The 16,679-nt window shown below is 35.0% G+C and overlaps 1 protein-coding gene across 1 annotated transcript in view; it reads left to right on the forward strand.

Moving 5' to 3' along the window:
• Positions 1–1,285: 1,285 nt before the first annotated feature.
• LOC131164011 (plant UBX domain-containing protein 8) overlaps positions 1,286–16,679 on the forward strand; it is a 50,052-nt gene continuing 34,658 nt past the window's right edge. The window contains exon 1 of the mRNA XM_058120905.1: positions 1,286–1,542. Coding sequence (XP_057976888.1) covers positions 1,459–1,542 — 84 coding nt within the window. The 5' untranslated portion in view covers positions 1,286–1,458. The remainder of the gene's footprint in view (positions 1,543–16,679) is intronic.

The following is a 16,679-nucleotide window of genomic DNA, read 5'->3' on the forward strand; positions in this document are numbered from 1 at the left end:
ATTATTCTTGACTTATCGCCCTCAAAAATCATTAAAACGGGACTTACTGCCTAACTTTAGAATCTATAGGTTTGAAATAACTAATCTTGATATCCTTATAATTTGGCTCTGATACCACTTTTACCCAGGAGAAACAAATAATGTAAAACAACCAATAATGTAAAAGAATTATAGTATGAACAATAATAATAATGTGAAATTGAAATGGGATAATAATAAATACCAAAATAGCATAAACAACAATACTTATACTAAATGTTGCACATATTACAACTTGCAAATTGTTGACAAGATTCTAGGATGAATCAAAGAAATTTTATTTAGAGATGACTGAAAAATAAAATTGTAAAATTTGAGGAGAATCAAAGGTATTATTTAGAGATGATAAAATAAAATTGTACACGGATAATAAAGAGGAGAAAATCATAAAAGTGATTAAATTTGTTTTAAATTTTATATTGTTAATTACTTTTGTACCCATAATTTATAAATAATCAATAATTGTTCATAGCATAAAAATTGAAATTTTTAGTATCTCGTTTAATTCCAATATGCAAGTTTCATAATTATAATTTAATTGTTTTGGAGTTATAATTATATTTTATGTCATGTGAAATGAATTTTTAAAAAATAAAAATGTCGACACTTTAAAAATATCACTACACTCAATTGTCTTTTTTTTTTTTTGGTAGTGAAATGATAAATTTGTCACTTTTTTTTTTTTTTTCTATTATACTTTCATTACAACTGTAGGCACACATGCTATGCATCTATCACGCCTCTCCTCTAAAAAAAATTATTATGTTTTGTTCGAAAAGAGAAAAGGGAGTTGTGTTTTTTTAGGGTTCGATTTGCATGATTATATTAAATTTTAAATTTAAACGATGAGAATTGACTGCTTGAATTTTGGAACTTATATAGTAAAATATAGTTTATATATTGATTTTTTTGAACAAAAAATTTGTAAAATTTGAGGAGAATCAAAGGAATTTTATTTAAATATGATTGAAAAAGAAAATTTTGTACAAATAATAAAGAGGAGAAAATCACAAGTTATAAAGTTTGTTTAAAATTTTAGAAATTAATTAGTTTTGCATCCATGATTTTAAAATATTTTAACCATTAAATGATCTATAAACTTTTAAGAAGGATGCTCCTGAATTTTTTTAAAAAATTACTTCCTATTTTAAAAAATAAATAACTGTCAAAAATAATTTTGTTGAGTTGGGGGATCCAAAATTTAAATTAAGCCACACGTGTGCGAGACGCACCGTCTCTAGGAAGCGCGGAAGAGTGGAGAGATCCCAAGCCCACTTCGCACAACAAGATGGCCTTTCCCAGAATACCCCTATAAAACGGCACCCCCTGCCTCCAATTTGCGCACACAAGTAATCTCTTGTACGTCTTCTGAAACCCACCCGGAGAAGAGTAAAATCGCAGCTCCCTGCATCTTCTCCAATGGCGAGACCCACTCAAGAAGCAATCGACACCTTTATGAGCATCACCGGCGCGTCCGAAGCCGTTGCCGTACAAAAGCTCGAGGTAATTTTGATCCTTCTCTATTGCAATCGGGACTTTTCTGGGCTTTTTTGGGGGGTTTTTGATTCTGAGCAGCAATTGGTATCGACGGATTTCTTTGCTATGAATTACATTGGTGAATGTTGTCATCGGTCTGTGATTAGGTTTTATTGTGCATTGAATTGCATTATGGATTTTGTTCGTTACTGTCGTTGATTTTCTTTTATTCATGTCTGGAGTTGAGTTTGACTATTTTGGGTTTATTTGATCACTTCGTACATATAAGTTTTCCTCCATTTCTGTTGGGTGTTGAACCGGGTTTTTTTTTTTTGGTTGAAGCTTTATCTGTAAATTTGAGTGGTGTATGGTAGAGAGTGTAGCTGCTAGCCACTTGTTTTTACCAAATTGTCACCAGTTTATGCATTAAAGAAAAGTTATGGTTGGGTAAGGGCATGGAATTGGATGTGGGATGCTCGAGTGTGGAAAGTATTTATTGTTCTATTGGTCTTTCTCATAGAGTGGGCATCCTTTAATTGATTCTAGTGTAGTTTCTTGCATTGGGATTGAGTCATGGGTTTAGCTAACTGGATAGTGTATGCTAGCTATATTAGGAAAAAGAAAAAGAAATAATAAACTATAATAAGAAAAAATGAAACAAAAGAGAGAATGTTCTGCTGCCACAAGAGTGAATGTCTGCAGGTTTTGAGTTACTCTGCTGCAATAGGTAGTGGAGTCAATGGTGGCTGTTATGATGCCCTGGGGGGGGGGGTAGGATCTATTAAATCAAGCAAGAAACAGATACAATAGCAGAGAACCAGAAGTCCTAACAAGAGCACAAGAAAAAATAAAATTACATCAACATAATAAAATCACCCAATCTCGGATGACATCTTGAAAGCAACAGCTCTTAAAGCAGCCAGCACTATAAGCCCAAAGTGAAGCCAAATAGCACACCCTATCCCAAAGAAGCCCCAATGATAAATTCTTGCCAAAAAAATTTCTATCATTCCTCTCCAACCAAATTCCCCAAAGCACAGCACATATAGTGCATCTCCGCAGTTTTTCTTACCTTTTCCAAAACCAATAAAAGAGGTAAGTGGTGGATATACTCACTCGTCATCAAGAATTCCAAAGTGTGAATCCCACAAGTCCCAAGCGAAAGAATAGTGATGAAGCGAATGAGACGCATCTTTAGAACTTTTCCCACACATAAAACACATTTTGGGGGACAATGCTTTAAAAGGCCTCCCACTTTGCAATCGTGTTAACTCAATCAAGTGCCAACAACCTAGAAAACAGCTTAATCTTAGAATGACCTTTAGCCTCCATATACCTTGATAGAGAGGGAAAACTACAATAGTCTTAATAAGTTGAAAAAAGAAGGAATTACGAGAAAAATTCCTTCAAGAATCCAAGGACCCAATCCTTCCATTAGTCTTGTTGGAGATATGGCTACCCTCCACGACAATAAGCAAAGAGGACTACTAATCCACCTTTGTACCATTTAAATCCCTTTTAAAGTGAAAGTCCCACGAAAAGGAACCCCTTTAAAAAATGAGAAAAGGGAAATCGTATGATTGTGATGAGAAGAAGGGTGATATAATGAAGGAAACATGATAATGGAACTCCCTCCATCGTCCCAAAACCTACCATGATTACTTCAACCCAAAACCAGCAAGATAAACCTCCACCAACTCGCATAAGAACTTCTACCCAACTTAGCATGACCATTTTTAGAATGCCAAATTTGTTCTTATTACTTTTTTCCAAAGGGAATTCACTTCAAAGGGAATCCATGATAAACATTTACCCCAAAGGCCGGTGCTTTTTGATACCACATTATCAAGACCTAGACCCCCATCTTCCTTCAACCTACCACCTCCCAACTGACCAAACAGTTTCTCCTTTCCCCTACACTTGACAACATGAATCTTGATATCCTTCCCAGGTTTTTTAGACATCCCTTGAGGAATCCTAAAAAGAAAGGCCATATTCAATGAGAATTGTTCTACTACCCATAGAGAACAACGCCCCTTTCCATTTAGATGCTTTGCAACCTTGGTCATCACCTAATCCTTGGGGGCATTCATTAGTATTGGGGCTTTTGGCGAGCATCTTCTAGTTGGCAATGCAGTCTGTCTCCTTGGCTGTGGTGGCTAAAATGACAAGAAGGAATTGGGTTTTATACGCAAAACAACTAGACCTAAATATCTTACTCATTCGGGAAGTTCTCAAAAGTGAAGACCACAAAGTGAGACTCTAGGATATGGTTCCATTGCAACCACAAACCTCAGTAAGTAGTTCTAGCTTGGAGAATTGGGTGTGCATGACATGCATTGAATGTGAACCTAAGCAAATTAGTCTAAAATTATGAATGTATATTTATATGGAATTATTAATCAACCTACTGACCTATTCTTTTTGATCAGTTAGCTATCATCATAATATTTGTGCCCTACAACTATAACAACCTCCCAAGCCTTAAGTCCCATTAGGTGAGGTAAGCTACATGAATCTTTTTTCCTCCAATTTACATGATTGTGGGCAATTTTACAATTTAAGGGCTATTAAATCCTTACTATTCCATTCTAAGTTATTTTAGGTCTACTCCTATCCCTTCTGCTGCCATTGATGGTAACTAGCTCACTCTGAGTTGCCCTTTCCTTATCTTGTTGTCAATAGGTATTATGCCTAACTTATCGTAAATATTTTCATTCCTTAATATATCTTTTATTGTTACACTACTTGTCCACCTTCACATTCTCATTTTGAAAACTTCTATTTTTTGGTTATGTTGTTATGATTCCTATATCACAGCTGATCTTATGTACGTCCTATAAAACTTCCCTTTTAATTTTAAGGGTTTTCTACAATCACACGATACATTCGGAGCACTTATCCATTTTACCTACCTTGCCTTAACTTTATGTATCATGTCTTCTTTAATTTTTCCTTCAGCTTGTATGATAGATGCTAGGTGTCAAAATCTAGTATTGCTATTTCTTGACCATCAAGTTTAATCTTTTTGCCAATACTCCTTATACCACTAAAATTAGATTTATATATTCTGTCTTATTTTTTCTTAGTCTAAAACCTTTAGATTCTAAAGTTTCTCTTCATAATTCTAACTTAGGTTCTATTCGACCTTCACTTTACACCATGGAACCTCATTTTGAATACTCCAAGTAAGTTCAATCACCATTAATCCAAAGAAGAGGGAGAAAACAAGCTAAAAAGGGTCAAAGGGAGTTAGCTATCTTGAAGAGTTTGGTGAACTATGAAGGAAAAGGATTGAAGAGGAGGTTCCTTGTTTAGTTGTTAATTTTTATTTATTTTTTATTTTTTATTTTTTATTTTTTATTTTTTATTTTTATTTTTATTTTTTATTTCATTTCATTATATGTATTTATTTATTTTTGGGAGATGTCCTCCTTTGTTGTAACTTTTCTTTCTCTTTCTAATATATCTTCTTTTTTATTATCAAAAAAATAAAGAGGAAAGGAAAGAAAAGAAAAGAAAAGAAAAAGTCTATATACACACAGATCTTATGCCCAAAAGTGGGTTGATAGGAAGAATATGGGCATTATAATTATGGGATTCTAGATTCAAGCTATTATTTTTACAGTTATTCTATTTTTTAGAATGTTATACAAATTTAATTGTACACCAGCAACAACTATAATAAGCCTTAAGTTCCACTATGTGGGGCATTATACAAATTTAATTGTATTTAAATAAAAATATGAAATGTGTAGTTATTATAAAAATATGATAGAAGATGTTACTGTTAAGTTTTGAAAAGTTATAGTGGACTAAGCACTTGAGCTATTCACATTTGTAAACACAATTAAAAGAGTATTCCTCTTTTCCCATTTGGATTCTTTAGTTGGTGTTGCAGGTTCAGCTTTTGCTGTTGTATTTGAGATTTTGAAGAAATGATGGAACATGAGTTCATTAAAAGGTGTGCGTCTAGTGATCTTTTAAGTTGATAAATACCTTTTGGGCAAGGTTTTTAGAATCGGGATCCTACATGTCGTCACTAGGGGGGGTTGGCAGGTCATAGGATCGGATTGATGATTGTAAGATTCTACCTGCCATATAAAACTAGTATAGAAATGGCATAAGCCCAGAAATTTGGCTAGTAAGTGTTCAAAACTAAGAAAATGACAACAAAAGTAATCTCAACAGTATAATCCTCATATACAAAGAGGGCAAGGTTCAAATTATTACATAAATTTTTGTAACACGTAACTATATAACATGAGCACCTAAACCAATAAGATGTTTTAACAAACCAATAATAAAAGCAAAACTCTTAACCTGGCTTTTTCACATTAATGCTATCATTTAAGCCAGAATATGCTTCCTTAGTAATTTTACATTTTTTGAAATCGTTAGGGTCTTGACAACATCCCCTTGTTTATTCTCATCATTGTTATTATCATCAAATATGCTAGTGTACTTATTGAACAACAATGCACCAAGATAAATTTATAAGTTCATAATTTTGTTAGTACTAAATATATAGAAGTATTTTTTAGGTTGTTCATTTCTTGTATAAGTTGTATACAACAGACATTTAGTTTATGATTCCAGCAATTTTAAAAAATAATTTAAAATATATATTCTTTTGGTTGCTTCTACCACCATCCGACTACAATCCTACAAATTTATGAATATCTGCGTGATTTGAAAAGTTTAGGCAATGCAATGAATGTGGGATCCTTGATCCTCTGATCCAGTCTGATCTGGATTGATTTTATCAACCATGTCATTTCTTCTAGTAATTTAGGTGCAGAGTCTAGTCGTCTAGGGCAATTGCAGAAATTTCATGGCAGTACACTATGAACAAAGAAAGTGCTTCCTGGGAACTTTGGCCTAAATTTTGAGGAGAAAAATCCAGGGTTTTCTGGATGCTTGTTATTAAATGGTTGAATTATATGTATACATGTTATGCCAATCCTTGGTTTTATCCAGAGGGGAAGGGGATTTTATTTTGATAGAGCATTATCCTGCTCATAATCATTGTGTGAGAATTCTTTGATGGCTGCGAAATGGTTCTATGCTGTATTGTCATTGATTTTTGGAAGCTTAGGAGGATGCTTTTGAAGCATGTTAGAGTTCGGAGGGTGATCTAGTGAATGATGATTAGATCTATGGGAAAATTTATGGAATGAGGGGTGGGCTGGAACAGGAAATGATTTCTAGGCAGGTCAAACATAAAGGAATGGAAGCAGAGTCTTTGTGGTTTGCTAATAGGAGATGCTGTGCAGGTGGTAAAGAGGAGATTCTGTGGCCTGCTTGTTTTTTCTTCTCATGCAATAGGTAATCACGTGAAAAGATTTCTTAAGGCTCATTCAAATGGTTCAAGTCATGGTTTTGAAAATTATACTGATGACCAACCTGGTCAAGCCATTCGATTTTCAATTAAATGTCAATATGTAAATGGGTGGATTTGAATCTTGAGTAGAAGGAAATTTACATTATTGTTAAGAAAGAAAACCCCCACACGCCTCCTCTTTGTTTTCAAAAAAGATTCTTCTTTCCTTATTCCAGCCCTCTCTCTCGCTCTCTCTCTCTCTCTCTCTCTCTCTCTCTCTCTCTCTCTCTCTCTGTTTTAACATCCTACTTTGCAAGAACCATGATTGGATATGCAACACAGCTAGGAGACCTTGCATGAGCTCCAGAATTGCGAGCTGCAATAGCTTGAAAATTCCATGGGAAGAGGAGGAAAAGGGGCCTTGAAAGTGCACAGACCAAGACTCAAGAGGCAGGAGGAGCTGTCGGCTGCAAAAAGTGTTCAGGAATATATATATGTTTTTTTTGGTTTTAATAAAAAATTAGGCCTGGCTGACCGCATCAAACCCAGTTCTACATAGTTGTTACTGTTTGACTGTAGGTCAGATGATTTTGATCCTGGTCATCTCATTTCCAGGTCTCTTGCCTCAAACTGGATAGGTGACGGTTGCTGATCCTGTCTGGCCTTCAAAACCATGGTACATAGTGGGAAAAGAAGTATTCATGAGGCAGGGGTGTCCAGAAAAATATTTATTCAGTGGCTAGTGGTTGTGGCAATTAACTGAAGAATCAGGAAAATAAAAAAAAAAAAAATTGGTGAAGAGTTGTGTTTACAATATATTAAGGGATTGATTACAGAGGCAGAGCAGCAAATAAGGAATGTTAATGTGGGAAATAATGTGGAGATAAGTCTCTGCTGGAAAGAATTATGATTAGGTTGAGTCTATCATGGTTTATGCTTGAATGGTGGCAATGCAGGTCAGGTATGAAATAAGAAACTCTCTTGGGGATAATGAAATAACTTTGTTGCATAGGTGAGTATGTTTTTGAAAAGAAATATTAATGGTAGTTTTTGTATTGAGGAAATATTAAATGGTTTGAAGGAAGGCTCAAGTAAAAAGTTTAGTGAGGGAGATCATCTTAGGCAGAATAAGAGAGGGGTGATATGTCCGGTAATGAGAGTGATTTTTATGGTGAGTTTTCTTTTTGTGGCAGTTGATTATTGGATGATGTTTGTGAACAATATGGATATGCTTTAGGTCCTTTTAATTAGTTGTTGATATTTCCCATATGCGTTCAAGTCCTTTTGAAGGGTTAGCGGGTGTTTTATATTTGAGGATGATGGGATGGTTAAGAGTTTTTCTCTAGACGTTTGCTTTTTGTGTGGGAGTAGCTTGGTGAACATTCCCAATTTGTTTCTATGCTATTCATTTGCTTGGAGTTTGTGGAGTTGATTATTTGGAGTCCTTGGTAAAGTTTGGGTGCATTCGAAGTCAGTTAAGCAGCTTATAAGTATTTCTTTTGTTGGTTTTGGGAAGAGCAAGGATGTTGGGAGGTTGTGGAGTTACGCTTTTCTTGCTATTTTATAAGGAGTTCAGATGAAACAACTCGGATATTTTATAGCAAGAGATCATCTCTAGAGTTACTTCAGAATAAGGTGCATTATTTGGCCCCTATTTGGGCTTTCAATGCAGGTTGTTTCAAGGGCATGTTGCTTTGAAGATGTCACCTGTGATTGGGTTGGATTATTGAGCTACAATGACAACAAAGCCAATCTTTAATTCCCACTAGGCGGGGTCGGCTGTATGAATCCTTCTTCGCCAATTCACACGATCAAGGGCACTTTTCTCGGATGACTTAAGGGCTATTAGATCCTTTCTCACTATCTCATTCCATATTATTTTAGGTGTACTGCTACCCATTCTACTATTAGAATTAGTAACTTGCTAACTCTTCCTCACTAGTGGGCTATGTGGCCTGTGTTTCAAATGCCAAAGCCATCTAAGTTGCCCCTTCCTTGTTGTATCTTCTACTGGTGCTATGCGTAACTTAATGTGAATATGTTCATTCATCCCTTTATTCCTTGAATGTTATACCATCCATCCACCTTAGCATTCACGTTTCAACAACTTTTACTTTTTGGATATATTGTTTCTTAGTTGTCCAACAATTTGATCCATACAACATGACTGGTCTTATAGTTGTTCTAAGGGTATTCTATGATCACGCTACATGCCCAAAGCACTCCTCCATTTTACCTAATCAACTTTAACTCTATGTATTACATCCTCCTCAATTTATCCTTATATTTGCATAATATCTAGGGTATTGAAATCTACTAGTGCTACTAATTTCTTGATCATAACATTTAGTCTTATCACCAATGTTCCTTCTATCATGGCTAAAATTAAATCTTATATATTTTATCTTGTTCTATTTATCTTAAAATCTCTAGTCTCTAAAGCTTCTCTTCATAGTTTTAACTTAGATTATACTCCACTCCAACTCTCATTAATCCAAACAACTTTCATTAGGATACTCCTAGTGAGTTCATCAATCACTAATGTGAAAAGATAATGGCTCAAGGTAGATCCTTGATGAAAGAAACTCTTTAGATGCCCTCTTGTATTTCTCATGCTACTTGTTGCTATATTATACATATCCTTAATGACATCAATTTCCCTATTGCGTATTCTCTTATTTTCTAAAATCTACCAAAGAACTTCCCAATGTACCCTATCAAGAGCTTTCTCTAGATCTTTAAAAATCGTATGCAAGTTCCTCTTTTTTTTTACCTAGACTTTTCCATTAATCTTCTTCAAAGATAAATAACTTCTATAGTCAAATATTTTGGGCATAAAACCAAATTGATTCTCCGAGATCATCATTTCTACATTTTTTCTTTGTTCAATTATCCTTTCCCATAAACTATCATATGACTCCTAAGTTTAATTATGCAATAGTTATAATTTTGGATATCACCATTGTTTTGTATATAGCTATTAATATGCTTTTCCTTCATTTGTATCACATTCTCTTAGTTTTAATAATTGTGTTGAATAAATTAGTTAACTATATATTACCATTGTCCCTAAGCATTCCCAAACTTCAACTGGGCTGTTGTCTAGTCCTATAGATTTCCCATTTTCATTTTTTTTTAAAGCCATCTTAACTTTAGTGACTCCCATTTTGCAAATAAATCTCATATTTTTAACCTTTTCCCTTTTTGTCACTTCTAAGCTTAAACTTTTAATTTGGTTTTTATTAGACAACTTACTAAAGTAGCTTTGCCATCTCTTTTATGTCTTCTTGTTTAACCAAGACATTATATTCTCATTCTTTATACATTTTGCATTACCTAAATCCTTGCACTTCCTTTCTTTAACTGTAGCTAGTTTATATATGTCTCATTCCCCTTCTTTTGTATCTAGTCTAGCAACAAATTATCATTGACTCTATATTAACCTTTTTTGCATCTTTTCTTGTCTTTTTATATTTTTCAAAGTTTTCTATGTTTTTACAAATTTTTCATGTTTTATACCAAATTCTTTTTTGTCTTTATGACTTTTGAACATCTTGATCCTACCACCAACTTTTTGTATTGGTCGAGAATCTTCCTCAAGATTCACCTAAAATCTCTTTTGATATCTTTTTAATAGAGTTAGCCATCCTACTACACAGTGTTTGCATCTATCTTGTCCTCTATTGTCCATTCACCAAGTTGTGTAGTCAAACTTTCACATGGGACGACTTTACAATCCTTATATGATAAACGATCTCCCGTCCTAGTTAAGAATTTTTAGTTTTTATTTTTTTCTTTTATTTTGTCCACTCTTGAAGGATATTAAGTGTTCTCTCTCCGTAAAGCAGGTATTCATTATAATAAGATCGTATGACATGATGAAGTCTAAGATCATATCACCGGGCTCATTTTTATCTCCATATCCATGGCCTCCTTGTATCCTCTCATAACATTTATTGTCATGTCCAATGTGTCCATTCAAGCCAGCCCCTATTAATGTTTTCTTTGCCCTGAATAATATTATCCATATCTTTAAATCCTGAATTTTCAATTCATCTTACCTCTCGTCCCTAATCAATTAGTTTCTTGAAGGCTTATTATGTTAAATTTTCTTTTGATCATTGTGCCAACTATCTCTATGCATTTACCCGCTAGTGTCCTTATATTCCAAATTGCTAATATGACTCTAGTTTCTTGTACTTACTTTTTTAACCCCCTCTTGTCTAGACTGACCTGAGCTAGCCCATCCTTACCCATTTTTCGTTACACCCAGGGGATGCCTCAATGATATTTGGTAAGGATTCATAAAATAAAAGATTTGACAAGTTTTACGTTGGCTGTCAGTCACTTAATGCAGCCCTAGTCCTTTGTCTGGGCTTGGGACCTGTTGTGTAGAGAGATTTAGTACAATTAGAGCCACAAAAGTGGAGTGCAAGTGTCTATCAATTGCTGCTTATTACATATAGTATATAATTGTAACTCTGAATTGAAATTGGAAAATGATAGTATGCATTTGATTCTATTTTCGAAGACTGGGGTGGAAGAATGGGTAGTGCATAACTTAAAATGGAGTTGTAATGATATGATTCATACATAGGTTGTGCAGTGTTCTGAAAATCAGGTGCATCTGATGCTTGAATTGCATTGAGAATCTGAGCAATGATTTTAAAACCAATGCGAGGCATACTTGGGGCAGTGTGTTCAGAAAACATTATGCAATTGCTGACTCTTAAAAATTTAAATATAATTGCTCTACACTGAATTGACAATGGGAAGGATCGTGTATGTAGTGAGATCAGAAGGAAAGCATGAAAAAGGAGCCTAAATCAGTGACCTGAACTTAAAACTACTCCCTTGAGAGAATGCCCAGAGTAAAGTGCAAGGTCTAAGAGAATGGGAGAGGGAGAGGGAGAGGGGTAGATCGTTCAGTGTTGTGGTGGTGTAAGTGCCCGAACAGGGTTTCAAAGGTGTTAAAATAAGGTGAGTGTGGGCTCCAAGCTTTTCTGATTTTTAAACCAGTCCTGATCATTGGGTTCAAGTTCACCATCAGGGAATCCACCAAGTCCCAATCTGTTCCATCGAGCTCCCCATACTTGGAGTCTCCAATTTTAGAACGAATTTTCAGATCTGGGTAAAAAATATGGCTAGGGCTCTGAATGTGTTTGCTGCTCAAGCTTTCTAAGTTTGAGGTCTCTAATGCAGCACTGAGGATGTCCCTGTTGGAATCGAGGGTTGATTATAGTTATTGTTAGATTACCACTTTACCTAAAATCTTAAGCTATTAGGTTGTGGGCCAACAATGTATATCAAGCTTTAACTGTTATGTTTGGCAAAGTCCCAAAAATTTCAACCCTTCGATAGAGAACTCAGAGAAGAGCTTCGATTCAGTTCTTTGAGGACTCCTTGTCCTCTTCTTTGTAATTTTTTTTTGTTCGCTGTTCTAATGAATTTTTGTTTTCTGTAAAACAAAAAAGAACATGCATTTTTAGGATCTATAAAAAGATGTTTTATGTGAAATATCCAAAATTTCCAAACATGCGGTTATTAGTTTCATTTCTTAAAACAAGAATTGGATACAAGTTTTTGAATCATTAGCCACATTGTTTTCATTATGGCAAAACTAAGTTCGGATTTAATTAACCAAATGCGTTTTTAAAATAAAAAATACACATAATACAACTTGTTGATTTAATTTTCAAAAACAAGAATCTGGATACAAGTTTGTGCATCATTAACCAAATACAACCTTAATTTAGTGAAGAGGAGGAGGGGGAAGACATCTTGCAAGAAGGTGATATATAATTGGAATTGGCAAAAATAGAAAATACATAAATTAGTTGAAGCATATATATGGAGTGCGGGTTTTAGATAGTCATTGTTGTGTTGGTGGGCTCTTAGAAAAACAGTGTTGATTGGATGTTAAGTTTAGTAGGGAGAGACTTGAAGTTGGCAAGAAGGGAGAAAAGGGAGTTGTAAACTTTAGAATTTTAAAATCCTGGTGTTGCCTTTGTGGTTGATATTTGTTAAGAAGCAAGGCTGAAACAAATATATAAGGAAACTGAAGATGCCAATGGAATTAAATAGATTAAAACTAATTTTACAATAACATTATAAATGTAAATAATTACGATAATTTTGGATTTTGTGCGCCTTGCATCTACTACATCAGCATATATGATGTTGAGAAAGGTTAATGTTGCAATAAAAATGTAGCTCTTGGTTGACAATTTGAGTAGCTCTTTGGTTTCTTGGAATCTTCATTTCAAGACACCTCTAAATGATAGAGAAATGGAGGAGTTGTCATCCTTGTTGTCCTTATTGAATAAGTGCAACCTATCTTTGGGAATGGATGCTTGACCCGTTCTTGGGAATGGATTCTTGATCTACTAAAATTCTCTTTTTCCTCTTTATCCTATTATTTGGAAAGTCAAAGTTCCCCCAAAAATAAAAGCTTTTACTTGGTTGGCGTTGCTTAACAAAATTAATACCAATAACTTGCTGCAGATTAGGAGACCTTTGAAGGCTCTCTCTCCTGATTTTTCTGTTATTGGTATTCCGAGACAGCATCACCATCTTCTTTTGCATTGTGATTTGCATGGAGGATTTGGAACACACTGTTTGGTATTATGGAAGAGAGTTGGTTCCGCCCCCATTCAGTGGAAGACTTGTTAACCATCTCATTTGCAGGCTTTGGAAGAAGGAAAAATAGGGCAGCTCCATGGAAGAGTGGCATCTTTGCAGTCTTATGGGGTATAGGGCTGGAGCGTCACTGATATTTTCTGAGAAGAAGTTAAATTGGTCCCTGGTTTGGGAAAAGATTCAGTATATGGCTCTTTATGGTGTGTTGGGTTTGGAATTTTTAAGGAAGCTAGTTTTCAAGATTTACATAGGGATTGGAGGAACTGTTTCATTTGATGTCTCTCTTTTTGTTGTTTTAGTTCTTTTTTTTTTCCGGTTTGTACCAGAAATTTTTTTTGAGAGATACCTTATTCTCCTTCCTTGTAAATTCTTTCCCTATTAATGAAATTTCTTTTGCAATAAAAAATAAATGTTGCAAAAAAATGTAAATATAAATAGTGGATGTGATTTAAATGTTTGTGCAGCTTGTATATATGGCAATAGTATATACCATGTGTTAAGGCTTGATGTCCATTGTTGACCCACAACTTAATAGTTTAAGCTTTTAGGTTAAGTGGTAATCTAACTTAGTATTAGAGCCATGGTTGCTAGTAGGTCCTTGGTTTTAGTCATGTTGCTTGTGTTTATTGTTCATTTGTTAAAAGTTATCTTATGGCATGTAATGGGTGTTATCATCTGTTTTATCTGTATGTGCAATCGGGTTGGGTGTTAAGGCTTGATATACATTTTTTTAGCCCACCCTAATAGCTTAAGCTTTTAGGTAAAGTGGTAATCTAACATCGTGTTTAGCCATTCTGAAATTTATATATTCACATTCCTATTTTAGTATTGAAATTGGAAATTTGTTCTTTCCGTGTGTGTGTGTGTGTTTTTTTTTTTTTTTTAATTTATAACTGAAGAAATTTATTAAGGAAGTGAGGAATGAAATACAAACTAAGAGAAGACAAGAAGTCCTGAATAAATCAAAACAAAAAAAAAGGAAAAATAAAAATAAAGTAGAACATAAAAGCCTAGCACATCTAAAAGGCCTTTCTTCAAACCTGTTGCTGGTTGTCTTAGTCATTTAGCATTGTTTGTGTGTCAGTGTTATGTTAACAAGTGAGAGTTAGTAAGAGTATTATGGTCATTGGTTTGTACTTATAAATAGAGGGAGAGACCTATAATTGTGATTTCTTCTATTTTACCCCATTATTCAACATGGTATCAGAGCATGATTCTGAGATCTAGACCCTAATTGTCACAGCCACCATCAAAACCGAAGCTTAAAACCCTGAATCTGCTGCATGTTTACCATTGTAGAAGAATTTTCAGCAACACTACAGCCCTAAAAAACAGCCAGCAGCTGCCGGAAGCTAGGGCAGTCGCCAGAAAATTCCTAGGCAACACTGCCAGTTCAAGAACACAAAATCCACTATAGATTTTGCAAAAGCAACACCATAGTCACCCACAGACACTGCTGATCTGACCCCCACTGAAATTCCATATCTACACTCCCCCACATGCCCTCATGCACCGGTCAAAGGCTGCCAGGGCTGACACCATGCGCTGTTGCGTGAAGCCAATTTCAGGTGTGTTTCTGGCCTGAATTCCTCCAGCAATGTTCAAGTCCTTCTATAAGCATATTATTGAAGTTTTTAGTGATGGTTTTGTCCAAAGATCTTGCCTTTTTTAGTTGCTCATGTACAACATCCGAGGAATGGCTGTTTGATGTTTCTCGAAGCTGTTTGTCAATGTTTATCGAGTTTATTGGGCCTGAACAGTGGTATTTTCTGTGTTTTAGATTCGTATGTTGTGAGCTTGTGGTTTGCTTTGGTGGTCGAAGATTGTGTATGTTGGGATCAAGTTGATAAATTCGAAATACATGTTCACTATGTATTTTGGATCTGCTGCTATATCAAGATTGTATGTGTGTTGGGATGGAGTTCCCATATCCCAAAAGTCTGTCTCCCTCGTCAGTTACTTGTTTGAGTGAACAATGTACTATAGTTATCACATAGGAGTATTCAAGGTTCCTGTAGTATCAGCCTATGAGGCAACAAGCATCTCATCACATTGCATTTTTTGCTAAAAAAAGCAACCATAATGTTTGTATGTCATCTGGTATCTCTCCCACTAGTCCCTGGGCTATCAACTCTACTACTACTGACCATATGGCAGGTGTCACCAACATCTTTTCTACTCGCTAGTATTCTACAAATCTACCATAAGTTTCCCTTGTTTATGGGTCCACTACTATTGCTATGGGAATAGGAATTATAAATCCTACTCCATCTCTCTTTCTTCTATTCTCTACATTCATAAATCCCCTTTTAATCTAATGTTTGCTAGTACAATTACAAAATCACTAAATTGATTTGTAACCTTCTTTCCTAACTTTGTTCTTATTTAGGCTTTGAAGACAAGGAAGACGATTGACATAGGACGTGAGGCTGGTGGATTTTACTACTTTGAGTCACTCTCTTCTCCTATTGCCTATAGTGCTGCTGTCACACCACATCAAATCCATTGTTGCCTTGGTAATCCATTATTGGACAAGTCCAAAAAGCTAGTTCCTACTTTGAGTTTTGTGTCTAACCTGACTACGAGTCTTGTCAATTAAGAAAGCATCATTGTGTTCCCTTGAATCAATAAAAGAATTGTTAGCCCTTTTATGTTAGTCCATTTCGTTGTTTGGGGTCCTAGTCGTGTCATGTCAAAGTTGTGGGTTCAATACTTTATTATATTTGTGGATGACTACTCTAGAATGAGTTGGTTGTATTTAATGAAGAATTGTTCCTGAGTAGTTTAATATATTTTATGTCTTCTGTTCTCAAATACGGACGATACTTTGTAGTGATAATGATAAGGACTACTTTAGTACCCAATTCACTACATATATGACTAACTTTGGCATGATCCATTAGGCATCTTGTGCCCACACTCCACAACAAAATGGAGTTGTGGAGCTGAAAAAGACTCCACAACAAAATGGAGTGGCGGAGCTGAAAAACAGACATATTCTAGATGTCACTCAAATTCTATTGTATCAAATGAATGTCCCGAAAGGTTTTTGGAGTGATGTTGTGCTCACTGCTTGCTTTCTCAATAAAATGTCATCTTCTATCCTTAGTGGTAAAATCTCATATTCAATTATCTTCCCTAAGGCTCCTTTGTTCTTCCCTCCTCCTCGTATATTTGGTTGTGTGTCATTCATTCATCAATT

Source organism: Malania oleifera, chromosome 9 (assembly GCF_029873635.1).
Source record: "Malania oleifera isolate guangnan ecotype guangnan chromosome 9, ASM2987363v1, whole genome shotgun sequence".
In the NCBI taxonomy this organism is placed as follows: Eukaryota; Viridiplantae; Streptophyta; class Magnoliopsida; order Santalales; family Ximeniaceae; genus Malania; species Malania oleifera.